Source organism: Triticum aestivum, chromosome 2B (genome assembly GCF_018294505.1).
Source record: "Triticum aestivum cultivar Chinese Spring chromosome 2B, IWGSC CS RefSeq v2.1, whole genome shotgun sequence".
Classification (NCBI taxonomy): domain Eukaryota; kingdom Viridiplantae; phylum Streptophyta; class Magnoliopsida; order Poales; family Poaceae; genus Triticum; species Triticum aestivum.
The window spans coordinates 7888784-7914920 of NC_057798.1; the positions used below are offsets into that span (position 1 = coordinate 7888784).

Consider the following 26137-nt stretch of genomic DNA (forward strand, 5'->3'; position numbering starts at 1 on the left):
ACTGCTTGTCCACTTGGGTTATAAAAAACGGCGAGGATTGGAAGTCTCTGACTAATGCCCTCTCCGTGTGATGGAGCCGGAGGACACGTTTCATACTTTTTGGAGATGTCCTAGGGCGGTGGCGCTTTGGCATGCGATGGCGGCGGATCCCTGCTGCTACGACATTCCATCAGACGGGCATGGAGTGGCTCGCCCAAACTCTTTGTGACCTTCCTGACACGGAGAGGATGGAGCTCATGATGACCCTTTGCCGCTGCTGGCACGTATGCAATGAAATGACATATCATAAGCAACCGCCTCCGGTCGAAGCGTCAAAGAGGTTCCTTCTCAACTACATTGATTCACCCGTGGGCATCCAAAACAATCCGAGTGCGGACCCGGCGAAAGGCAAAAAAGTGGTTGATGCGGTGGCGCCGAGCAAGCCCTGTACCACATGCTCAGGTTGCGGACGAGTCGCGATCACGATGGACTACTCCGGCGGATGGGTGGACTAAACTCAACGTCGACAGATTGTTCTGCGCTTCCACCAGAATGATTCTGCAAGACAATTCGGGTAAGATCCAGTGGCGGTGCCAGGAATCCAATCGTGTATGGTCAACTGAATGTTGTGTAGTCATATGTATGCATTTGTTACATTTATTGACATGATTTGAACTTAATTTATTTTGTTTATGCAAAAAGATGTGTAGTCAATTGACTACCCAGCTGAAGTGTGGCTTTGCCACTGGTAAGATCATCTTCTCATCATGCAGAGAACTGAGGGCATGTGCAGAACCTTTAGAAGCCGAACTTCTATCCTGCATGGAGGGTGTGATCCTTGCCTTGCAGTGGACGCAGCTACATATTGAAGTGGAGACAGACTGCCTTGTTGCTCTTAAGATGATCACAACAGCAGACAGAGATCGATCCCGTTACTCCATGCTAGCTGGTATAACTGAATGTTGCACGGTTCGGTATGGCTAGGGTCGGGGCCAGGCGCTGTCCCCGATCTATGTAAGACTGAACATGCTCTTGAGTGATGAATAAAACTCCCTTCCATCCGCCAAAAAATACGGTGGAATTTCATCAGAATGCCACAAATTGACAGCGAGATAAGGCGCCAATACAGCAGCACATCTACAGTTCGAAACTCCTTTTCACCGGAATTTCATCAGAGAAAATCTGGTTCACCCTTCCCAGCTAGAAACAGGACTAATTCATCATTCAGTCAGACACACATCCACAGTTTCACGCTTTTGTCGGTGTGTGAAAAGACACAGCACAGTGACAGTAACATGGGAGATGTAATTTGTCCGAATGCGAATAAATTCAACAAATTAAGATGCCGACACAGCTGATGCTTTCTCATTGAGCACAACACACATACTTCATTCAAGTCCCATTCACCATGCATGTACCAACTGTTTCTTACAAGACTGAAAATACAACAGCAGTTTTGGCATGCCTGTAGCCAATTCCAATTCCAAACAGAATTTCCCCACTACTTATTCTAAGCTGCCATTCATCGGTGTTCGCCATTCTACATCTATCTCATACAACACAAACAACAGTTTACATCATCTACAATAGGGATCACCATCAACAACACATGCCTTACAGTTTGGGTACAGACTCACCTTACAGTTTCTTCTCTACTATACTACAACAAGCAAGCCACAGATGTGTGGCATCCTAAATCTGATCTGTTTCTCATGTGGCCGCACATCTCTTCCACCCACCAAACATCGAGCTGGCCGTCCCTCCACCTTGCCGCTCCGCAAACCGCGTCACGGCCTTCCGCACGGAGGCGTCCCATACCCTGACCATGGCCTCGATCGACCGGGGTTCCAGGAGACCGTCGAGGGCGTGCCGGAACGCCACGTCCGCCGAGGCAGAGATGGTGCTGGAATTCTTCATGCGGGTGGGTGAAGAAGCTATTGTCAAGCAGCAGGGGTGGATTTGGACATATTTGATGATCAACAGTACGAGATAGAAAAGCATGGTCAAGCTCAACTCACCTTGGCACCTCATCTCCTTCGTCATTTCTGAGCACCGGAGAGCTGCCCGGATAATCTGCTGGGACGTATAGCTTCACAGGCAAGACAAGACACTGCATCAATCAGTCAGAGAAATCAGTCAGTGCATTGGAGCGTAACGTGTAGCAAGTGTCTGAACTCTGAAATCCAAAGTACCATTTCAGATGTGGCAAAGAAAGATTTAAAGGTCGGCGAAAGCGACACGGCGCTGTAGGACAGTTTGATTGTTGTCCCGCCATCACAGCGGGAGATCCCATCCATACCACAATTATCAGATATGCTGACCACTGTGTCGATCAGTGTGTTGTTGATAGATTTGATTTCTTCCAACAGAGCCTCATTACTAGCATTCTGACAAGTGACAAGAATTGTTGAAAGGACATATGTTAGACTGTTATAAAGTGACGACAAACAGAAAATCAGAAAATTAAGCAGAATAGATGTGAGAACAGATAGCACTGATTTTTTGGAAACTTCAGAAATTAATGATCAATTGTCTTACCTGTGTTTCCTGCCTCTTAAAGTTTACCTCACTGTTTGATCCAGAGTCCAAGGCCCCACACTCAAATGACATGCAACTGCCATCCATGCTTCCCAGCGGCTGTGATTCAGATTGCGACTCCGTATGATTGAAAACTTGCTTCATTTTATTCACAGTATTAGATCCACCCTGCTGCTGCTGCTGCAAGGAGGATCTACAATCCAACATTGTGCCGATTTTCCCATGTGGTTCAATGTCGCTCATGCTGAGTAAAGACCTAATTGAATTAACAGAGCTGCGTAGAGCTCCAGGCAATGAAGATCTTATCTGAGGTTACATACAAAATAAGCACATAACTGTCAGTATAAGTGATTGCAACAATTCATGAACTATGACTGAGCTCAGCCATGTGGTACACTTACCGCATCCATTAGCCGGTCGATGGGCCTCTTAGTCACCGGTGTTCCGTCTCCACCTCGCGCCTGAACCTCTCCATGACCAGCTGCTATATCTGCCTGAAGTGGTGAGGCTGTTGCTATCGGTTCAGTAGGAGTGACTTGGTTAGAACCATTTGCTTTTGGTGGTGGTGCTGTTGCATTGTCATTCATCAAGAAGGCAGTTATGCTGTCAACGTCCATTGAGATCATGGGTATTGGAGCACAGGCTGACGCTGGTGCTACCACTGGATTTGCAAGTGGTGAGGGCCTCAAGGCCTCGAGCATACTGGAAGACCAAGACTGCAATGATCCTGGTGAAGAGAAAGGACTTTCTATTCCTGGCAAGTAGTTGCCATTGCTCTGTTGATGAGGTGTTGTTGTTCTAGCCATAGTTGTTTGCCTCGGCTGCAAAATGCTTGGATCAGCAGGTTGCTTTTGCTCTCTACTGCAAATGAAAAAGGGTAAACACATTAAATAAAGGGAGTAAGAGTAAGCAGAATTGCTAATGACGTTGGTTACCATACAATGTTAGGCAAAAAGTGAGTACTGTTTGAGCTATTAAGGATGACATGCTTTGTTGACAGTACCAGCTAGCTACACAATATATCTTAGCATTCTATTTTGATATTTCAAAACAAATACAAAGAATTGTAGCAAAAAGAAGAGCTGATCCTAATATCTCCAGATTTGTCCAAGCTATTGCTTTTACCTACCTTGTACCACCACTGATTGGGAATGCATTGCCAGTAAGATTGACGGTTGTACGCTGCTCATCACAGTTCTGCAACTGATATCCTGTATTCATGTTTGCATGGCAAGTTTTATTCCTCTCGAGAAGAGCCAGGAAATGATGTATGAGTTTTTCGTACTTGGGGAGGTCCACCTTCAAACCCTCGTGCACATCACTCTTCTGCAACGACATTAAATTCAGTATCATTCTGATCGATTTCTTGAAATCTGCTTTGCGTTTGTACAGATTAGCTTTTACTTCAGGTAGTGATGAGAATACTAAGAATACTAGGCCCGTAAGGGATTCATTTCTCTGGTTTTTTTGGAATTTTTTTACGGCCTCTAGAAAATTACACTTGTTGCTAGGGACCTGCAGAGGTAAAATTTGCACGTGAAGGTTGTGGTCTTGTCCGTTTTTTCTAGACCATTCTGACGTGGTAGTAAAAAAGAAAAGCGATGGTGGACACGTATCTTGGGGAACTGCCCACGCGTCATCAACGAAATCAAAAGCTGACCATGCTATTTCTCCGCTGCCCACCGCGTGTCCAGTTCTCTGGAGGACTCACTTCCCCCACCACCCGCAGCTAGCCCACCAGCCCACCGCATATTGCGCTATAAAAGGACAGGCTTACTTGCCTGGGTCTTCACTTCGCCTTTCTAGGTCATCCCTCCGTCACTGCGCCTGTCTTCCAAAATCTGGCGGCGCACACAACCACTTCGCCGCCGGCCTATGAGGCTATGACTCCCCGCACCACTGCCAGGCCCCCACCTCTCCACCCGCCCTCCTTCCATCTCCTCTCCGCATGGCCGATCTGTGAACAGAGCAAGCATCAATGGAGTAGGTTCCTCCTAATCTCTCCACTCCCCTCTTTCTTTTGGATCAAGCTCCCTCCACCTGGAGGAAGGGCTGAAGCCGGGACAATCCCGTCGTGCCTCAGAGCTTAGAGGCGTCACCGCTGGGGCGCGTCACCAGGCCACACGCCGAGGGAGCAGCGCGGTTACTGGCTGCACATTGGAGCCTTGGAGATTGCTGGCTCGCAGCAGGCTGGGGCTGCTGCACATGGAGATCAGATGGAGCAGAAGTCAGCGAGTACTTCAATCTCAAGTTCAAGCTCCCCGTCCAGCCCCATGTCTTTGTCTTCACATGAATCAATGAGTACCACCCAGCAATATCTTTGGTTCTTCTTTTCATATTTCTTAGTTTTGCCTGCTACTTGGTGCTTATTTTCGTATACATCACTTCTACAGCAGAGATATGACAACTTCTGCACTGGAAAATGCTGTAATTTCAGCCAAAAGCCCAAAATGGAGGAATCGTGTTCATGCAGAAAAAACTACTGTACTTTTTTTTGGTGTGTTCATTATCTTAAAAGCCTTTCTCACAATTGTTTCAAGATAGAATGTAAATGTAGCCGCAGCTAATTTGTGTGCATATGTTACACAAATAGCTTATATATAATCAGGTTTGTGGTAGGGACATATGATAATTTCTACTAGATTACGAATAGTAATCGCTTTCTTGCACGTCTTCTACTATATTTAGAGGTGGATGCAAATTTCTGCACAATCTTTGGCTTTCTTGATGTTGCACTGATTATGTAATCTGCGTATGGGTTGATAATGGGGTAGCTTCCATGGTGAATTTGTTCAAATACTAGAACAATATTGAATTATTTTTATAGATTCATAAGTGGAACTTCTTCTCTATTGGAATTGAATTTATCCAAGGAGGATCAATACCATCTTGTTTTTATTTCAGTTATAAAGCTCGGGCTGTCTAAACCTGAAAATTCAGTGAGGTGTGAATGTACAGTTCACTTTTATACTTCAACATGATCAGGTGTTGTTTTTTCCCCTCTCGCACTTATGAGATCATTAATTTGTACCCCCTCTTAAAGAAATATAAGTGTGTTTAGATTACTGTAATTACTATTCTTATTCTATCATATTCCGTATCAAGCCGATATCTCTTGTACAATAGTCGTTTTCGCAAATAAATATTTTATGGTATGATTTTTTTTCCATCAAGCTGATATCCCATTATGATATGTTTTTTAATTTGCTTTGCACATGCAGGATGCCTTTAATCAAAAGGATTGGTTTAGTCAACCCATAAGATTGATTCATTACCTTGGAGTTCCAGAGGGATTTTGTGTAGCATGTTCTTCAGGTACTACATGTTTATCTTGCTAAGAATGATTCAAGTATGGGTTTTCTAGACTACTTGTTGTATATCAGTGAATTATAAAGTTAGTTTTGAAAATGTATCTCTCTTTTGGCTTATTTGTATATTTGAATGTTTGAAAAAATAAAGTTAGTTCGTCAGATCCTTCTTTGTGTGGGTTTTGTAGGTTACTTGATGGTAGGAAAATGTTTGTGACTCCAAATTTAATAGGTTAAGAGGATAGTATCTTAATCATTTAGACTTTTGCTGCCTACGTAAGGGAAACATGAGTGTGTGGTTATGAGATTCATGCTAATAAATCATTATCAGAGATCTCTCATTTGCTTATCAACTGTTATCTTTTTATATATCTTATAATTGTCACACTACTTGGTTCCTTTCATTCCATCCTAATTTTAGAGATCTATCACTTGCTTTCACAATGTCACTGTCTTTTTAGACATCTCTTAATTTTTAGGCACTTCTTAGTTAATTCCTTTCCAAGTTAATATATGAGGTAGTTTTATGGGCTGTAGAGTATCTTGATTCTACTATTTCCCCCAGTTAACAGAAATAAGATAAATTGTACAATTTTTTGACTGAACTATGAATTTTTGTGATAGCTGTGGCCAGTTCTATACAGTATGAGCAAAGAGGAACGAGTGTTCATTTGAGTGTCGATGAAGTGAAAGTTGTCAGTTTAAGTTGGTTCCGAGGATTCAACCTGTTCTATTCTACTACAGTATGGGTTGTAGTGACATATGTGCATAATCTATAGTACATATTCTTCTTGATTTTTATGTGGCCCATGCTAATAGGCCATACAGTTTCTAGAGATGGAAAACGAATCATTAAACATTTCAGAGATTGTTGTCCCATCTTGTATAGAAATAACATAGATTGCTTCCGCAGCTGAGCGACTACTTCGTCGACCAAACACCCGGCTCCTGCTGCAAAGATGTCCACTGTCCAAGACCCGTGCGTATCATTATTCTCCCTGTCTGTGCCGCGCAATAGCAGTTTCCTGTAGCCCTGCCTCCATCAGCTTCTCCCTCTTCCTTGCAATCGGTGAGTTCAGCATACAAGCTTCAGATTGATAAGTTCCTATGTACAGCTGTTCTAGACAAACAATGACAACGGTGCCTTCTTGTTTTTAGTACTAACCAACATTTCAGAGAACAAAGTTATTGCTGTAAGTAGCTTTTCGAAAGTTCCTTTTCTGTTCTTTCCAGTCTTGGGTACATGAAAAAATGATGTCACAATCTGAAAAAGTTTGGCCATGTATGTCAATTCTAGCTGAGAATTACATATTATGATAGTATAATGAGATGCTTGTGTGCATTAGTTTACGGTTTTATGCCACGACTTTTTTTCCCTTTAATTGATCTAAATGCAATGGATGCGATGCACTATACGAAACTATCTGAATTTGCTCAGTGGGTACAGGACATCGGCAACAGCAATATCTGCACTCACTCTACAGTTGGCAAAACCGAATTTCAGCTCCGATCAAAGCTTCTACTTCATGGCTGCGCATTCTAAAAATTTAGTGATTTTGCCCACTAAAGATATAACATATCTGCTACTATTAATAGCATGTGATCCGTTTTTCTTCATTTATGCTAACCGTCAGAACTAATAAAATGCTTGATGATATTAGTGGATCTCTTTATAACCGTACATGTCTGGCTGTTCCAAGATAATCGTTAGCTGTGACATTATATCAACTGATTATCTTGGTGATGCTGATCCGCTCTATCCATCGGAATTCTTACATTCTGTAGTCGCAAAGAATTTTGTACATCATGAAATTGGTTTGGAAGTTAAAAAGTTATTGATGTATATAATAAAGGATAGTGTGTTTGTATTTTTCAGGTTGTCCAGAATGCGCTGGCCGCTGGGCGTAAGTACCAAGTGGCTGGCTGTTTAGTTAGATTACTGTGGCTGGTTGTTTAGTTAGGTTACTGACAACAATGTCCCATTCATTTGTGCGCATGATGATCGGCAAGATTCATGGACAGCGCAAATTAAGTAGTAGAGCAGAGCGTTTATCTTATCAATATGTATATCGTATGTGGAAAATTATAATACCCTTGAAGACCCATAAGGAAGAACTGACTCTGAATGCTATAGTCAACCGCGACAACCAGCTCTGAATGCTACGTTAAAAAGAATGAATAAGCCAACACGACCGGCAGGTCTAGTATCTGTTTCCACATTGGCGAAATGTATAAATTTCATCAACAAACAGAAAGTGCACAACTGTTAGATACATAATCAATCATCTGTCACATCCCCACAAAGACACAGTTGCACGGTACACTAGATTTTCAACAACTAAAAAATTTCAAACGAATTAGCGAGGCGTGGCACGACGGGCAATCTATATTGATATGTATCATATAGATCTCTTATGTAGTCGCTGGGCAATCTATATTGCTATGTATCATTTAGATCTCTTATGTAGATGAACCGTTTTCTTGTATGCACTACTTTGCCATGATCACCCAACTAAATGTACATGAACTACTTTGCCAAAAAAATCTTGGGACCACTCACCAAATATTAAAAATAGACCAAAATAGCTAATTAGTCCATGTGGCGCGGCGTGCCGCCGCGCACTACCCGCTAGTTGTTCCTGTATGGAGATGGAACCAAGGGTTTAAGCGACGTAGATGCGCAAAACCATCAATGAATGAAGAATCATCTCTAGGAAAAGGACAAGTGACCTCTGTTAGTGTTGGAAGAACGACTCTACGATCCAGTTCCAAAAACTGAGGAAAATAAGCATCTTTCCAAGACTTGATCTGCAATGAAATATTTCAGCAATACAATTATAGGCCAAGATGTACAAATTTAGCAAAACGACCATCAACAACTCATCAACTTGATTTAGTCATTCAGCTACGAAGGCTTCTGCATTAAACTACAAGGTCAGGTAAACAAAACATCCCATTACATGTACAAGAACCTTAATTACATTGGGTTTACTCAAGCAACTGTGCATAACTACCACATATTAGGAATATATTTATAGAAATAATAAAAGATAATACACATATATAAAATAGAGGATTCTCTCACCTTACAAAATATTTCCTCCTTGGGATCATATTCTCTAGCAGTCCCCATCATAGCTGAAATATCAGACATCGTAACTTGAGAAAAACAAACAAAATCAAAGGAAAACAATGATTGGAGTTTTATGGTATTCACATTTTTTTGTTAAATAAAGCAGCTTAAGTACCTGGAATCTGAGAGTTCTGACAAAACAAAGTACTTTGCTGAGCACCTGGAATCTGTTGTACAGGTGGAGTCATGGGCTCAGATGCCTTGAATGGTGGATGTAAGAGACCTGTTTGCCTAGCATCCTCCTGATTATTCCGTATTCTAATCTGACCAGGCTGCATCTTGGGGACATCAGCTTGTTGTGCTCCAAGCATTTGGTACCTTTGCGTGCCCATCAATTGTTGGTTAGCTCTCAAAATTTCATTCAACCTTGTAATCTGCGGCTGTCGCACTCCAATAGCACTATCATTTTGGCCAAGTAGGTGATTGTGCTGAGAATTTGGCCGAATAACTGGCTTTGACCCACTTGCTAGGCTGTAGCCAACAAAATTTGTAGCCTGCGGTTGCTTGGCAATGTATGGGTTCTCACTCTGACTGGCTCCTGACTGCATCGGCCATGGACCGGACTGGACACCCGGCCCTGCTCTAGTGATTCCCATGGGCTGAAAGTTTGGATAATGACCCTGAGCATGATGCTTTTTCTCAACCTCAATCTGCATGTTTGACGTGCAAGGGTGAAGCATGTGCTGGTTTGGCACTTGACCTGAAGTTTGAGGTGTCATAGACTGAGAAGTTGGCCTTCGACTAGCCACCATCACTGCCTCTGGCATTACAGAAGAACTGCCTCCATGTAAAGCCTGTTGCAATTGGCTTTGTAACTGCGCTCGACGTTGTAGCTCGTCAGTTTTATTTCTCAACACGGTGACCACCTTGTCAGATATTTTTTTCACGTACTCTACCTGGACAAATGGAAAATTAAATTAAATCGTGACATCATGGCACAGAATCAAATTCATAATCTGAACGAAGTAAATAAAACATCTAATGCATAATTGCAACTTTGTAACATTGCTTCCTCACGTTGTCTAATTAACTAGCAGAAACATATAATTGGACAGCATGCCACATAATGGATAAAATTTAAAACGTGAGCAAGTAAAGAAAACATATAATGCTTCCTTGCGGTTTCCAAATAAAAAGAAAGGAGAGATCCGTGGGCAATAGGACCCAGGACATATTTTTATAGAATGGAGCCCACCAGGGAGAGGCGCCAGAAATCGGCTCCTGACGGGAGTCGAACCCTGGGCACAGGGTGCGCCGCTGCAACCCTTGCCACCAGGCTACTGCCTGGTTCTCCCCATTGCCCAATTAACTTGTAGAAAAACATGAAAAGGCCGATCAACTGGTGCAAGGAAGCACGAGCGGATAAACACACCTTACTGTTTGTCCCCCTGAATGCATCCTCCTCCAATCTTGCAATAAGTGTTTGGGCCTCCAGGGAATTGGGGGAATACTTGGGCTGAAAATAAGAGGCCAATTTGGTAGGGCTGAAAAAATTTAGAAGGAAATGGGGTTAGGATACATGAAAGCAAGATCTGGTATCATAATAGAACAATCTGATAACATGAGCTCAACTCGTATGCAACTTAGCAGAACAATTTAAAATTCCTGAATTACTCAAATTGTTCTCAAAATTGACCATATGAATACTAACAAACCGGCCAAATGGCAGTGCAGAACAGTTTCCATGTTGAAAAAGAAAAAAATAAGATAAATGAAAAAATTCGTTAAACAGCTGAGGCACATGGTGAAATGAAGCAATAAGATAAATGTATTTGACTGGAGCCGTAACCAACTAAACAACATTACCAAAAACATCATGTAACTGAAACCCTCCTGCCCCGAGATGAAACCCAAGCTGAGGTCCAGAACTACTGACGAATCCGGTGGCCACCCTACGCACCCGGCAGGTTCACCGAACACCCTAAGCCCTCGACCAATCAGTTGGATAATCGGCCAAGAAAGGCCTACAGATAATCGGCCAAGCGAGCGAAACCCTAAGCCCTCGACCAATCCCGTTCGATCCCATTCGATCCAACCACCCAGACCCGGATGGAGACCGAGAACCCCCCGGAAATTCGAGCTACCAAGTCATCATAAGCATGCCAAAATATTTTTCAAACAGTTAGGGCATATCGTGAAATGTAACAATAACAACAGCGTATTCAGCTGGAAGCCTAACCAACACTCCAGATCAGAACCAGTACTACCCACGAACCAATCTACATAGCCTCGTACAGAACCCATCTAGTCGATTCACCGAGCAATGAAAGCAGACGCAAGCAGAAACGGCTGCAGAAGTGCAGATAATCAGACAAGCGAGCGAAACCCTAAGCCCTCGACTAATCCGTTCGATCCCACTCGATCCGCCCACCTAGGCGCACGACCAGGCGCCGGAGAGCAGGCGCACGACCACCCAGATCCGCCCCCCCCCCCCCGGAATTCGAGCTACCAGGCGCACGATCGGGGCGGGATCAGTTCTAGGGCAGACGCGACACGGACTGGGGAGAAGGAGGAGGGAGGGAGGAGTGGCGGCGCTGCTCACAGGTAGATACGGCGCATCCTGGCCCGGAAATCGGGCATCTCCGCCTCGATCCAGTGTCGGCCACCGCCACCGCCTCCGCTCCCGCCGCCCGTGGCCGCCATCGGAACCGCTCGCCGCGGCGGCGCCGGTGTCGCGCCAGGGAAGAGGAGAAGAGAAGACGGGAAGCGTGTGAGATTTGTCTGCCGACGCGGTCGCTTTCTCACCGCATCGAGCCGAGAGAGTATTTATACTCGACTGGTTTTGGGGTTTCGCTTAGATCAGGTCACCGCTTCCTTGGATCTTAGGGGTAAGCCACCGGGGAAGTAAAAATCTCACCGTACAAGCTTTTGGCCCACCGTCTAGTGAAATAATTGCCTTGGTATCTGTCTTATTATTAGGGGTGGGGATGCAGGGGATAGCCGGAGTTCTTCTCTGTTGCGGCGGGGCTTAGAGGGATGGCCGGGTCGGTGGCCAGCAACAATGCTAATTAAGTGGAGGTTGAGGGGACGACGGGGCGGTGAGGCGGTGCGCGGTAGCGCCGGCCGGGGCTCCGGCCGCCGGGGGGAGGGGTGAGCCAGGCGGATGGGACGGGGTAGGCCGGCAGCTGTAGAGGCGGGAAGGAACGCATCGTGGGAAGAAGAAAGCAGTTGGGAGGCGGAAAGGAACGCATCATGGGAAGAAGAAAGCAGTTGGGAGGCGGAAGACGACGTGTGAGCCGTTCGATGAAGATCCAGCATAGAAAAAAGAAGTGACTAACGCGGGAAATAATTTCAGGTACCCGGCGTTTGGTCGGTCCCTTGGTTTTTAACAAGTTTCATAATTTGGATCTCCAAAGTTCCAATCACCAGGTCCAATCCGTAAATCCACAACGCGGGAAAACCGAGTTTTGAAATTGGTCGGTGCTATGTCGGGCAGGGCGATGGGTCATCTTTGGGCCTCTTTGCGCCAGTTCGATGTGAGCCACGTGGGGCCAACCCTCTTTCTTTGTATGACCACCTCATCTCTCACGCGTGACATATGTGTTTTGTTACAATTTGGAGAAACCCCCCGATATTATGGGGAAAACAAATTTGGGGTAACCCACGAAAAAATTTAGGATTAGTTTAATAGGGTTATTCATATACCTTTTCCGGTCAATTTGACACTATGTGTGTTATGCTGATATTTTTTTCATGTGGCACACCCTATAATTTGCGAGTGGCTCCGCCACAACACCATTTGAAGGAATTGCGAAGACCCCCATTTGTTGAATCCAAGGAAAATCGAGCAACCTAGCGCATGCAAGGATCCAACATGCTGAATAGAAAAATGACTATCCAATTGCAAAAGAAGGTCGAATGAGGAAGACCTATCGGTCAAAAAAATTAGGATCCAGCTCCTTCTTGACAAGAAGGCACTTAATCAAGTCCGTCTCTCAGAAATGAGTTCTTTCTGATTGGAAAGAAAGTATCAGGGTCACTGCACAGGGCAATGGTTCGCTGATTAAATCTTTAGCCACTTACAAAGTCGTGCTTGAAGAAACCTCGTCCTCCGTATTGGGAAGTGAGGGGAGGTTTTGAGAAAGTTGAACATGGCAACATCGCACTATATACTCCCACCCCCACCCCTCCCCAATACAATGATCTGTTAAGTGAATCCAGATTTTTTGAAGATTTTTCGGAAACTCGGGAGTTGAAAAGGAAAACAAAGTGACACCAATTGCTTTATATAGGAGAACATGTGGATCATGGATACACGCAACGAGGACCCCTAGTTGTTTAGTCTCGACATAAGTCATGTTTCTCATCAAAAGAAAAATTATCTCCAGTTGTAACACAATCCGACAAGCCCCACTCCGGACTCATTCCGCATAGTCCATGTGTTTCTGCTAACCTTGATGTGCTTGGAGGGCTTCAGTGTTTGAGGGTGAGATTTTGAAAATCTTTTCTCTTATATAAATCCACAACGCAGGAAAACCGAGTTTTGAAATGGGGCGGTGATATGCGTTGGACGGGGCGATGGATAACATCGATCGGCCTCTTTGCGCACCTTTGATGCGAGCCACACGGGGTCAAGACTCTGGCCTCGGATGACCACATCATCTCTCACGTGTGACGTATGTGATGTTACAATTTGGAGAAACCCCCTGATATCATGGGGATAATGATTTTGGGATAACCAACAAAAATTCTAGGATTCTTTTAATAGGGTTATTTGTATTCCTTTTATGGTCAATTTATGTGTTATGCTGATTGTTTTTTCAGATAGCACGCCCTATAATTTGTGAGTGGCTCTGCAACTTCCAATACCATTTGGGTGAATTATGAAGAACCCCATTTGCTGAATTCCGCAAAAATTTGAGCAAATTAGCCAATATAAGGATCCAACATGCTGAATAAGAGAATGACTAGCCAATTGCAAAAACAGATCAAATGAGTCGTAAATTCAATGTTGAATAAACAGCAAGCAAGACCTATCGGTAAAAAACAACATCATTCAGCTCCTTCATGACAAGAAGGCGCTTAGTAAAGTCCGTTCCTCAAAAATGATTTTTTTTTTCGATTTGAAAACACATATCATGGTCACTATGTAAGCATTGGTCGGCTAATAAATTTAATCCACATACAAAGGCATGTAAGAAGAAACCCCAGCTCCGAACCAGTAGGTGGGGTTAGAAAGTTGGACGTCACAACATCGCACTTACAATGATCTGTTAGGCGAATCAAGCCTTATGAAGTTTTTTTCATAAACCCGGGAGGTCAAAGATCAAACCCGGGAGGCTGGGGGTGAGAGCAGGGTGGGGCGGCGAGGCGGTGCGCAGCAACGCCCGCCGGTCGCGGGGGTGGAGGCAGTCGGGTGGGTCGGGGCAGGCCGACGGCTGCAGAGGCGGGACATATCAGATGGTGGGAAGAAGAAGGCGGTTGGGAGGTCGAAGACGATGCGTGAGCCGTTGGATGAAGATCCAGCGACAGAAAAAGAAGTGACTAACGCTGGACATAATTTCAGATACCTAATGTTTAGTCGGTCCCAACGACTTCCATAATTTGGACTTCCAAAGTTCCAATGGTCAGGTCCAGTCGCTCACATATTCTTTATTTTTGTGCATGTTTTGATTCTTGAAACATTTACATGAAACTTGGATTCCGAATCAGGGCGAGTTCTTGAAACTTTTTTTCTCTTATGTAAAGAGACCGTAAATCCACAACGCGGGAAAACCGAGTTTTGAAATTGGGCGGTGTTATGCGTCGGGTGGGGCGATGGATCACATCCATCGGCCTCTTTTGTGCCCGTTCGATGTGACCACGCGGGCTCAACCCTCTTGCCTCGTATGACCACTTCATCTTTCACGTGTGACATAAGTGATGTTACAATTTGGAGAAAAACCCCGATATCATGGGGAAAGCGAGTTTGGGATAACCCACAAAAAACTATAAGATTCTTTTAATAGGGTTAGTCACATTCCTTTTCCGGTCAATTTGTTTGTTATGCTCATTTTTTCAGGTGGCACACCCTATAATTGTCGAGTGGCTCTGTCAGTTTCAATACCATTTGAGGGGATTATGAAGATCCCCGTCAGGTGAATCCATGGAAAATTGAGCAACCTAGGATATGCAAGGAGCCAGCATGCTAAATAAAAATATGACTATCCAATTACAAAAGCAATTCAAATGAGGAAGAACATTAGGATTCTGGTCCTTCGTGGTGCTTAGTCAAATCGGTCTCTCAGAGATGAGTTCTTTCCGATCGAATGGTCACTATGCAGTGCACTAGTTTGCTATAAAATGTTTAGGCACTTACAAAGGCATGTTTGAAGTAACCTTGGCTCTGTACCGGTTAGTGAAGGGAGGTTTTGGGAAACTTGGACACGGAAATCGCCCTATACCCCCCCCCCCTCTGCAATACAATGATCTTTTAAGTGAATCCAGCTTTTTTGAAAATATCTTGGAAACTCGGGAGGTGAAAGTAAAAAATAGATGGACACAGAACTCTAGAAAGACCCATGAGGAAAGGGTGAATCAGAAAACCGAGACCTTGGAAAAGGAAGGGAATAAAGCAGATGTGCTCTGCTCCATGCAGAGTTGGAAAGTTATCATGAAGGACCCCATCATCCATGGCTACCAGGCCAGGACGGATCTATGCAAACTTTGGATCGGGCAAGTACCCTTGAGTGACGAGCCAATTTAGTTGCCCTTGGGTAACCGAGCAACTTTTCCAGTCTCCCTCGAGGGGGGCATTGGGGCGATTCAACGAGTTGGGGCCGTTTGTCATTGTTATGGAGCTCTGAAAGCGACGATGGAGGGAGAAGTTATGCAAAGACAAAGGAGAGCCAGGGGGTGAGGGACAAGTTATATATATGCAACAATTGGACCTCTTTTAGACGGGACGTTTGAGTCCTTGGTGTTTAACCCGCCTGTTTCCCGGCATCGTGTCTTACATGGGTACGTGAATCGAGGGAAAGAAATTAAATAGATGCCACCAAAAGTGGGGCGTGGGACCCCCTACAACTCCCCTAATTGGGCATGTCAAAGTATGGGGTTTGAAAATTTCCAGAAATTGTTGAAGGTCCTCGGAAGGCGTATGCACCTCGCCTACAAGGAATCAACTTTGGCATAGAAGACCTCGGACCTAGAGTCCTCGGACAAGAGTCTGCTCAGAAAAAAATGGAATATCAAGAACTAGCCTACAAAGGTGAAGACCTGAAGTTGAAGTTGTTCTGAGGAGTAGATCAATGTCCTCGGCTTGAAGATTAGTTCATGGGCTACTGATAGTGTCCTCAATTAGGGGTACTCACCACGTCAGCCTACCACCATGGGCCGACCCAATGACCCACCAACAACTGAAGAATGGGCCATGTTCAGCCTGGCCCCACTCAAGATATGATCTTCCGAAGACTTGCGTGCACTTTAAGGCATTTTCAAATATTCGACATGTTTATCTCTAGATGCAACCGAACATGTGTAACCTTAGGTACCCCCCGGCCCCTATATAAGCCGAGGAGTTTTGTCCGTAGAGGAAATTCTATTAGACTCATTCATACGATCTCGAGGTAAATCACATGTACTTTGTACTCATCCACAAAATATATACAAGAGCAGGAGTAGGGCATTACCTCTTCGAGAGGGCCCGAACCTGGGTAAACAATGTGTCCCTATTCTTCCTGTTACCATCTAGCCAAGACCACCAACTCGGTACCCCCTACCCGAGAACTATCAGATTTTGCTCTAACCCTCCCCCCTTCCTAGAGTGATCTGTTAAGCGGATCCAACTCTTCGAAGTTTTTTTTTCGAAAACCCGAGAGGTAAAATGGAAAACGTAGAGACAAAAAATTGCTCATGTAGCTAAACATGTGGTCATGGAGACGCGCAAGGAGGCCCCTTAGTTGTTTAGTCTGGTGTGCCATAAGCCATGCTTCTCGAAAAAACAAAGACAGAAGAAAAACAATCTCTGGTTTAATAACACCATCCAACGAGCTCCGCTCTATACTCATTCCCCATAGTATAGGTGCTTCACCATGCTTGATGCACTAGGAGGGCTTCAATGTTGAGCCCCAACTCAAGGTCCATGGTGGAAGAAAAATTTCCAAAAATGATGCGAGGAGAAGCAGGGGAGGAGAGCACTAAATGTAGGAGCGTCGGTGTATGTGCCAGGTGGGGCGACAAAAAGTATGATTGTGTAGGAACTTGTGAGGAGGCGATTTTTCCTTTTGGCGCGCAAGAAAGCGGGTGATTTCTCTGTACGATCAGTCGCCCAATATGAATTGTTTTCCTTAGATCTCTCCACATAAATGCTAGTGTAATACTAGTGGGGAAAATACCCCCACTGTCCCAAATTAAGTGATCCGATTTTGCACTAACTTTAGTACAATGTTAGTATAAAGTTGAGTCACTTATTTTGGGATGGAGGTAGTAGCTAGATTTTATTTCGAAAATGCATAGGAGCTCTCGGGTGCTACACACACACTAGGAGCTCCTAATCCGTGTCCGGCTTTATTTTATCTTTTATGCGCTATGTCTATATAACATGTAGTAGGAACTTGTTGAAACGTTTGCGTTCATGGACGCGTAAAAAAAGACAGATCATGTGCCACATCATGTCTTGTGCTGCTGCGAATGTCACTGTGTTCCTCCTTTTTGAAAATTATAGTCCATTTCAAAAGCAAGCAAGTCGTTGTAGTATAGTGGTAAGTATTCCCGCCTGTCACGCGGGTGACCCGGGTTCGATCCCCGGCAACGGCGCTTTTTTCATTTTTCGGCCCACTTACATCGGGCCCATTTGCATACGATGGGGTTGTTATCCTGGGCCGAAATACAGAAAAACGGGGGCTGCTGTCTCTTCGCATCCTGGGCCGAAATACAGAAAAATGGGGCTACTGTTTCTTTCGGCCGAAAAAGGGCCCCTTTTTTTCTGGGCCCATTTTAAAAGCAAGCAAGTCGTTGTGACGAACATGGCACTGATTTCCTGGGCCAATTTTTTTTTAAATCTGTGATTTGGGTTTTGTAGCAGCCAAATGCAAGCACATGGCGGGATCTACTCTATTCCAGCTGCTGGAATAGTGGTTCATATAGATAGCAAGGAGGTACTTATTAAGGCGGTGGCCCAAGCTCTGCCGGTTTACTCTATGGCCTGCTTCAGACTTCCCTGTGGCCTGTGTGACAACATCACAAAAATTATACGCCAGTTCTGGTGGGGTAGCAAGGCAGGCAGAAGAAAACCCAGCTGGGTGGCGTGGGATGTCATGACGAGGCCAAAACACTTGGGCGGCCTGGGTTTTCGTGATATGGAAATTTTCAACCTTGCGCTCCTTGCGAGGCAAGCCTGGAGAGTACTTACAGAACCTGACTCCTCAAGCGCCAGAATATTAAAGGCGACATACTTTCATGAGAACACTTTGCTCGAAGCTCAACTTGGCGGGAGGCCGTCTCAGATTTGGAGGGCGGTTTTGGATGGACGGGACATGCTTAAGCTTGGGATCATACGTCGCATTGGGAATGGGCAAACCACGCGTATTTGGAGTCACAACTGGCTTCCAAGACAAGGCATGATGAGGCCGATCACATCAAGGATCCCAATGCCTCCGACGATGGTCTCGGAGCTGATTACAGTTGCTACTGCCACTTGGAATGAAGCACTAGTCCGGGCGATATTTTTGCCAATTGGTGCTGAGGCAATAATGAGCATACCACTTTGTACAAGAAACATTCCTGACTTCTGGGCATGGAGTGTGGATTCTCAGTTCGATCGGCCTACAGGTTGATCATACATACAAAGATCGCTAGGGAGTCATGGATAGACGAGGAGGAGGGAACCTCGGCTACTAGGTATGATAGTAGTTCATGGTCGTCGATTTGGGCAACCAATCTACCCCCAAAGATCAAACAGTTTCTGTGGAGACCAGCAAGAAGTTCGATCCCGACTGCAGACGTTCTTGTACACAGAAACATGAGTGTCTCTGCAGCTTGCAGACTATGAGGCACACCGGACTCTTGGCGGCATACGATGTTGGACTACACTAATGCACGATGCATCTGGGCTCTTTCTAACGGGGATTTACTTGACAAAGTGAGCCAATACAGCAATGATGATCCGAGGCAGTGGTTGTTTGCCCAGAATGAGGCACTAAACGAGCAACAGTTCATGATGTTGGCATGCACACTATGGGCTATTTGGAGTGCGAAAAGGAAAGCGGTCTATGAGGATATAGAGCATAATTGGTTCGCTACCAACATTTGGCATTGTCATATTTGGCAAGCCAACATTTGGCAAAATCAAAAGTTGCCAACATTTGGCAACTTTTTGTGAGATTGTCAACGAGAATTGGCAAGCAACCAATCTCTAGCCAATATTTGGCAGTTGCCAAAATTTGGCATGCCAACTTTTGGCATCAAACCAATTATGCTCATACATCAATCTCCAATGTCTACACATATGTTCATACAACGATATATTTCAGAGTTTCAGACTCAGAAAAAGGCTCCAACAGAGAGACCGTCCGACCAGGTGAATCAGAGACCCAAGCAATGGCTTAAGCCGCCACGTAATATGTCAAAGATCAATGTGGATGCAGCAGTTGCAGAAAGGCGCGGCGTGGGAACCATTGCAGATATAGCAAGAGATGAGAATGGATCGTTCTTGGGGGCGTCTACACTTGGCTTCACGGCGATCACCAACCCGACCACCCTAGAAGCTTTGGCAGTGAGGGAGGCACTAGCATTATCGGAAGATCTGCATTTGCAGTCAATACATGTTGCCTCCGATTGCAAGGAGGTGATAGATAGCATCAAGGAGAAGAACAGAGCGGAATATGGAGCGATAGTGCATGAAATCATAGCCTACTCTAGCAGTTTTTATTCTTGTAATTTCGTTCATGAATTTAGGAGCTCCAATGTGGAGGCTCACAATTTAGCAAAGCATGCTTTGAAACTTGGGGTCGGCCGCCGTGTGTGGTTAGGTCACCCTGGAAACCTCTCTTTCGTCCCGGTTCAACTGGTGACGACGTAATAAAGCTTTGCGAATTGTCTCAAAAAAATATAGATAGTTGCAAAAGAATTATACGTAATGCATGCAATATAAACACAAATTTCTTGGCACCGGTGCGACTGCATGTGATCGTGAACTTTATGGAAACGCTCCTCTCCTTTCCTTTGAGACGCTGCTCATCATGCTATTCATCCTCTATCGCCAAATTATGTCTTCGGTTCGGAGCCTGGAGGGATGAGCACTTTGCCTTAGCCGCCGTGGAGGGAAGGAAAAGAGTAAGGCCTCCTTTGGTTTGAAGGAATTTTGTAGGAATTTTATAGGATAGGATTTCTTTAGAGCCTTTTGGTTTGTAGGAATGAAATCCTATGCCCATGAAGGAATTCTTCCTATCCTCCACATTTCATAGGAAAGTAAACATTAGCCTAGACTCAATGGAGAAAATCCTATGATGTGAATCAAAGGACATCCCTTTTCCTATTCCCACTCATAGGATTTGAGATGCATGTCATCTCATTTCCTATGACTTTCCTATCTCTATGATTTTCCTACCATATGAACCAAAAGAGGCCTAAGGCATTTTCAGTGCAAGGGTAGAAACTGAAAAATCAACTTTAAGAATAGATTAGTTTGTTTTGAATAATCTCGCATCCATGGTGGTTAGTAGCCTTGTAATTTCTTGTGCAACAAAATTACTAGTGCAACAAAATTGAATCGGACCCTTGTAATTTCTTGTTGCATACGCTCCATGGATAACATTTTCCATCATATATATTACCCACCTCCTACACGGTTATCAAGTCACTACGTACGTATGCTGGCAAATAGGAAGTGTCACTGTTACCCATCATGGTTTTCTTGCCTGCTATCTGTGTTTCCGTGTTCTCACTGCTGCCGATGGCGCCTTGCCACTACGTACGTATGCTGGCAAATTTGTACGTGTTTGTCACAACCAGTTGCTATTCTACCTAGGCTGCACTCTGTTAAGTGCAATCAATCACATAGTACATATGTACTCGCTGAAGCTGATTTCTTTTTTTCTTTTTTTCTTTTTGATATTTCTCTGAAGCAGAGATGCACTACTAATTTTTTGGATTGAATATTTATTTTGATTCCTAACATACCTGCATGCTCATCCTCGAGCTCTCGGATCCATCCTCCCTATGGACTGGGCCGAAGCCTCTGCAACTTCCGTCTCCACCGAACAAATCTGCTGGTCGAATCTTTCCGCACGGGATTGATTCTGCTCGATCTCCGCAGGCGGCGGCGCCACAGGACAATGGAGGGGCTCCATAGAGACGCCACTATCAAGCACGCTCCTTAAGCACCATAAATCTGCCAAGCAAGCTGTCGAAACTGCAGATCGACACGATGGAATCTACCCCCTCCGTCCCATAATATAAGAGCATTTTTGATACTATCGTAGTGTCAAGAACGCTTTTATATTATGGGACGGAGGGAGTACAAAGAAGAGAAAAGAAAAACCGAGAAAGACCTTTCGTACCTCTTGATCGGTTGCATGAGGAGCTCCATGCCCACCGGTAGATCTTGCCTCCCCAGAAGAATCGATTTTGCACACGCCCGACACTCTATCTAATTGAAGAATCCAGCAGCGTGAGGTAGGAGACGACAATACTGACCCAGCCCCCCGCCAGCTGCCACCACATCCTGTTATTTAATCTGTCGCCGGTAGAAGATAACGAAAAGCAACTTTCCTGATCCACGGATCGGCAAGAGGACCGACGTCCTGAGCCACGGCTCGACTAGCTGCCGTCGACCACCGCGTGTCCTCCGTCTTCGTCTTGGCCCACAGCTCAGATGTATTTTATTGTTTTCTTTCTTTTCTAGCGCTCGTGTCTCCGTCGCAGCTAATAATGGCATCACATCGGCAGAGGCAACTAAAGCACCCAGATAAAGAACTCATGTGTGCTCGCGAGCAGAAACACCGCGTCCCTCCATTTGCCACTTCTTCACCAGCCGGCCTGGATGCATGGCCGGCAACCAAATAATTGCGCATGGTTGGCAATCACTCTCTGCAAGACTAAAATGACATAGTATGTTAATTCTTTCTATTTTCTTATCTTAATGATTAGTAGTAGAGCGTATGCCCTTCATTACGTCAGAAGAACATCTAACCATACGTTTGTGTGCGTGCGTGCGTACGTATGTGTGTTGGCATCTTGTTCAGTAGAGGAGGGAAATTTCCTTCTGCACAACCGCGTATAAAAAGCCTTCCATCGCTCCACCAGTACCACCAACCAAAATAACACATCTGAGGTTAGCTCCAAGCCCAATGACGACTCACTTTGCAGTAGCTCTCCTGACAAGCCTCCTTGCTCTTGCAACTCTTGCAAGCTGCAACGTAGAAGGTAAGTAGGTACATGCCCATGGTCATATATTTGCAACTCTAGTTTCCAAGAATACTTACGCTAGTTTGTAAGAGATCTGAAGGCGACATCCTCTATGCGCAAAGGCAGGCGTGGGAGGACCCTAGCAACGTGCTGCAAAGCTGGGATCCAACCCTTCCCGATCCCTGCACCTGGTTTCATGTCTTTTGCTCGAGCGATGGTTCCGTTGTCCGTGTGTAAGTTCACTTTTCTCTCTCTTCTCCCCGGCCTCCTTGTTTAAAGGATATATCTATAAACATGCCTATGGCTATTTGTTTCCGTTGTGTGCGTGCGCGCAGGGATTTGGGCAAGGCGGGCATCTCAGGCCCCCTGATTCCGGAGCTGGGAGGTCTTCAGCATCTTCAGTATCTGTAAGAAGAACTGCAACCTTGCTGCCAAGCAGAGACATTGCTGTTGCACGTACACTACACCAGGGATTGACCTCCTCATCTTTGCATGTAGTGAGCTGTATGCAAATAACATCACCGGATCGATACCAGCGACCTTGGGCAACCTGACAAGCCTGATCACTCTTCATCTCTATGACAACCTTCTCACTGGAGCCATACCGGCCTCACTAGGGGCCGTCCGGACGCTGCGTTATCTGTATGAGTTCTGGTCACATTACAAGTTTACACAAAGATGAAGAAATGATATTTAGCATTCATTGCATCATTGTATGTGAAACCACCAATACAGACAAGGTGCAATCTTCTAGGTACAAAATGACAAGTTTTGTTTCTTCCTCGCAGGCGGCTGAACGAGAATATGCTGACTGGCACAGTTCCGCCCGAGATTCTCTCTCTTGTTCTTGTGGGGAACTTGGCTGAACTGTGAGTAGTGCAGCTCATTTCAAACACCACATTACTTTTTTACTAATGTTTCTATTTATTCCCGGTCAGTTGAACTGAGACACCATATTTCTTATTCATTATCTTGTAGAAATGTTGCCAAAAACAGTCTGGAAGGCACTGTCAGATCATCTCAACGGCAGAGAGGTATATAAGCATATATGCACTCGTGTATTTATTTGTGGCCGGGACAAGGCTGATGGTACCTCGCTACCAATAATGCATGATAGCACCACTAAAAAAATGATAAGAAAATCTGCATATTTGCATGTAGACACTACTGTACAATGATCTTTGCATTGCAATAAATTTTATTGTAAAAGATATCATGTACTAGGTGATACATAAAGCATAAACTCTTCTCCCCACCAAAAAAGGATAAATTGTTCCATAAATATTAGTGGTAGGCCCAATATCTCTTCATAGCAAAAAAAAAAAGATCTTCTCATACTATTGAATGTGTAAACTAAATTTGTATCTGAAATTTTCTGACATGGCATATGAAGTTTAGGCTAAAATTTTGAAAATAGATCGGAAATAACATTTGGTAGTGCTCTTGGGCGATGTTGCCCTCGTTTTGCGATCTACACCTTTGATGGTTTAGGCTTTCCATGTGGTTATTCCTTTTGTATATGCATTTATTTGTGTGTTCACAGAAATAATTGCTCACTTGGCATCCTTGCAGTGGCTTTCATCATCCAGGATACACTCAAGACTACAAGCTAACCAGGATCTAGAAATAATGGAACTGGAAGCACAAATTGAAAAGATTAGTCTTTTACAGCTGTTAGCCGTAGGGACAGCTAAAGTTTATAGACCTAATTATATCCCATTATTTAAAGAGGAACCCATGAGGTTACCTCTGTCCCCGCAAAATGAAATGAGTATGAACATATGAACCAGTACAACTTTGTTTATGCATGAACATATGAAGTGAGTATATGCAATGACATACTCAGTGTGGGCTGCACGGGGGTCGGTCAATCCTCTCACCTCGCATGGCCATTCATCTCTCCAGCTCGACGTGCGTGATGTTGAAATTTTGGGGAAGATGCAGATATCATGGGGAAAGCGGGTTCAGGATAGACCACCCAAAACTTTAGGATTCTTTTAATAGGTTCATTCGTGTTTCTTTTTCCTATCAATTTCTCACTATGGGTGTTATGTTTATTTTTTAGGTGGCACACCCTATAAATATTCGGTGGTTCCACTTTCGATACCATTTGAAAGAATTATGAAGACCCACATTCATTGAATCCATGGAAAATCAAGCAAACTAGAATATGAGGACGCAACATGCTGAATAAAAAAATGACTATGCAATTGTAAAGGCAGGTTGAATGGGTCGTAAAATCAGGGTTGAATAATCAACAAGGAAGACCTATGGGTCAAAAACAGCACCATCGAAATTGCTCGCCGGATCAGAGCTACGATGGCGGGGATTCTGAGCTTCTGCGTGGCAGCTTTGCGGCAAGTAGGGGTCTGCGACCTAGAGAAATGAGAGGAGAACAGTGGGTTTAGGGATGGGATCGTGGAGTTGGTCTAGGGGCGTGGGTGTCGTGGCACGTGGGGCACGTCGGGAGGTTGGGAGTGACCCTCACGTGTAGGTGTCATGCGTCGGTGGGAGAGAGAAGGAAGGGACTGCGGGGTGAGGCTGAGCCACGGCCGGCTGGCCTGCACACATATGGGTGAGGCTTAGTTGTCGGTTGCTCGGGGTTAGCTGGGCTGGGTAGGTTAGGTCTGTGTTTTGTTTTATTTTATTCAAGAGGCATAGTTGTACCTCTCACGGAAGGAAATATGTGCCTCCACAAGAAGCAAAACCATGCCTCTCGCGGGGAAAAAAGAAAACATGTTTTTGGTGCAAATATATTTAAAATTTTCTCTAGAACTTAGAAATACCAAAAAGCTAAAAAAAACAACCAAAATACGAAAACGCATATTGAAAAATAAAAATAAATAAAATCCCGACGGAGCGACCAACACGCGACACATGACGGGTGCTGAGAGCTCGCCATGTGACGCACTCTCAGCCACCAAAAGTGACCCTTGCTGGGCTCCCGCAATGTGTACCCGGTAACTAGCTGATCCCCTTGCTCCGGCTGCCTTGGCACCAAGCCGTCGCCCTTGCCAGGTAGACTCCTCGTCGATGTTGGCCCGATGCCAAAATGCGTTGGGCTGCTCTAGGTAGTGTTATTTTCCTAAAATGTGAAATGTTTTTATAATTCCATGCGGTGATAGTTTTTTTAGATTGGTCGAATAATATAAATACCGTGTCACCTGCAAAAAGAGAACAATTGAATAATTTTTATTTTGCACATGATTTAAATTGGACAAGATTTTACGTACATGCAGTTATGCACAAATGAATTGCCACATCCAGAGTTTATATATGTCATCAAACAGAATTATTGCACAATGGATCGTAGGAGGAATACATTCATAGACTCAGATATTTAACTAAACCTCCTTTTTACATAACCTTGCATGTTCAGCTGTTCGACAGACTAGCTAGGGAACACAAAAACTAATTCGTGGACTAAGTTGGAATTCTAGAGTAACAATGGTAGCCTTAATGCATTGGTCTTTGGTCAGACTAATATACATCCTCCAAAAAGGCACCGCCCTCGTCCCCATAATTGCGCATGCGTCGTGGTCGTGGGCTCTCAGTGTTCCTATCCGGGGCTGAAAACTCAAGATCATAGTCGTCAGTAGAATCATATGGGAGCCTTAAAGTCTCAAACTTAGAACACCTTGACATTAACTGCTGAGACGAAAACGCTTCAGGTGCGGGCAAGAGTATCCAACCACGAAGCATGTGGAAGAGAACTTGTTGACACCACAGTTTCAGATTTCTAGCTCCTCAAGCATAACCAAATGTGATATGTTAAGGCTGATCCTATCATTGATCCAAATACAATTGATGAGTCGAAGACTCTTCAACAAGACCGCCCTGTAAATAAATTAAT

The 26137-nt window shown here is 44.6% G+C and overlaps 1 protein-coding gene, 1 non-coding gene and 1 pseudogene across 2 annotated transcripts; 2 read left to right on the forward strand and 1 right to left on the reverse strand.

The window, feature by feature from the left end:
• Positions 1 to 1689: 1689 nt before the first annotated feature.
• LOC123038711 (uncharacterized) lies at positions 1690 to 11682 on the reverse strand (annotated as a pseudogene).
• Positions 11683 to 17622: 5940 nt separating this feature from the next.
• On the forward strand, positions 17623 to 17694 carry TRNAD-GUC (transfer RNA aspartic acid (anticodon GUC)). Its single transcript has one exon. It is a non-coding gene; the product is annotated as a tRNA-Asp (tRNA).
• Positions 17695 to 22226: 4532 nt separating this feature from the next.
• LOC123039888 (leucine-rich repeat protein 1-like) lies at positions 22227 to 23897 on the forward strand. Its single transcript, XM_044462876.1, has 7 exons — positions 22227 to 22302; positions 22385 to 22517; positions 22620 to 22691; positions 22783 to 22950; positions 23073 to 23153; positions 23263 to 23318; positions 23857 to 23897. Exons 1-7 carry the CDS (start codon positions 22227 to 22229, stop codon positions 23895 to 23897), a joined length of 627 nt encoding a protein of 208 aa, XP_044318811.1.
• Positions 23898 to 26137: the final 2240 nt, after the last annotated feature.

Bases quoted from the DNA above. Each gene is read 5' to 3' on its own strand.
- LOC123039888 (XM_044462876.1), top strand. From the start codon at position 22,227: ATGACGACTCACTTTGCAGTAGCTCTCCTGACAAGCCTCCTTGCTCTT. The intron at 22,303-22,384 runs GTAAGTAGGTAC...AGAGATCTGAAG, and splicing joins TGCAAGCTGCAACGTAGAAG to GCGACATCCTCTATGCGCAA. The intron at 23,154-23,262 runs GTGAGTAGTGCA...ATTATCTTGTAG, and splicing joins GTGGGGAACTTGGCTGAACT to AAATGTTGCCAAAAACAGTC.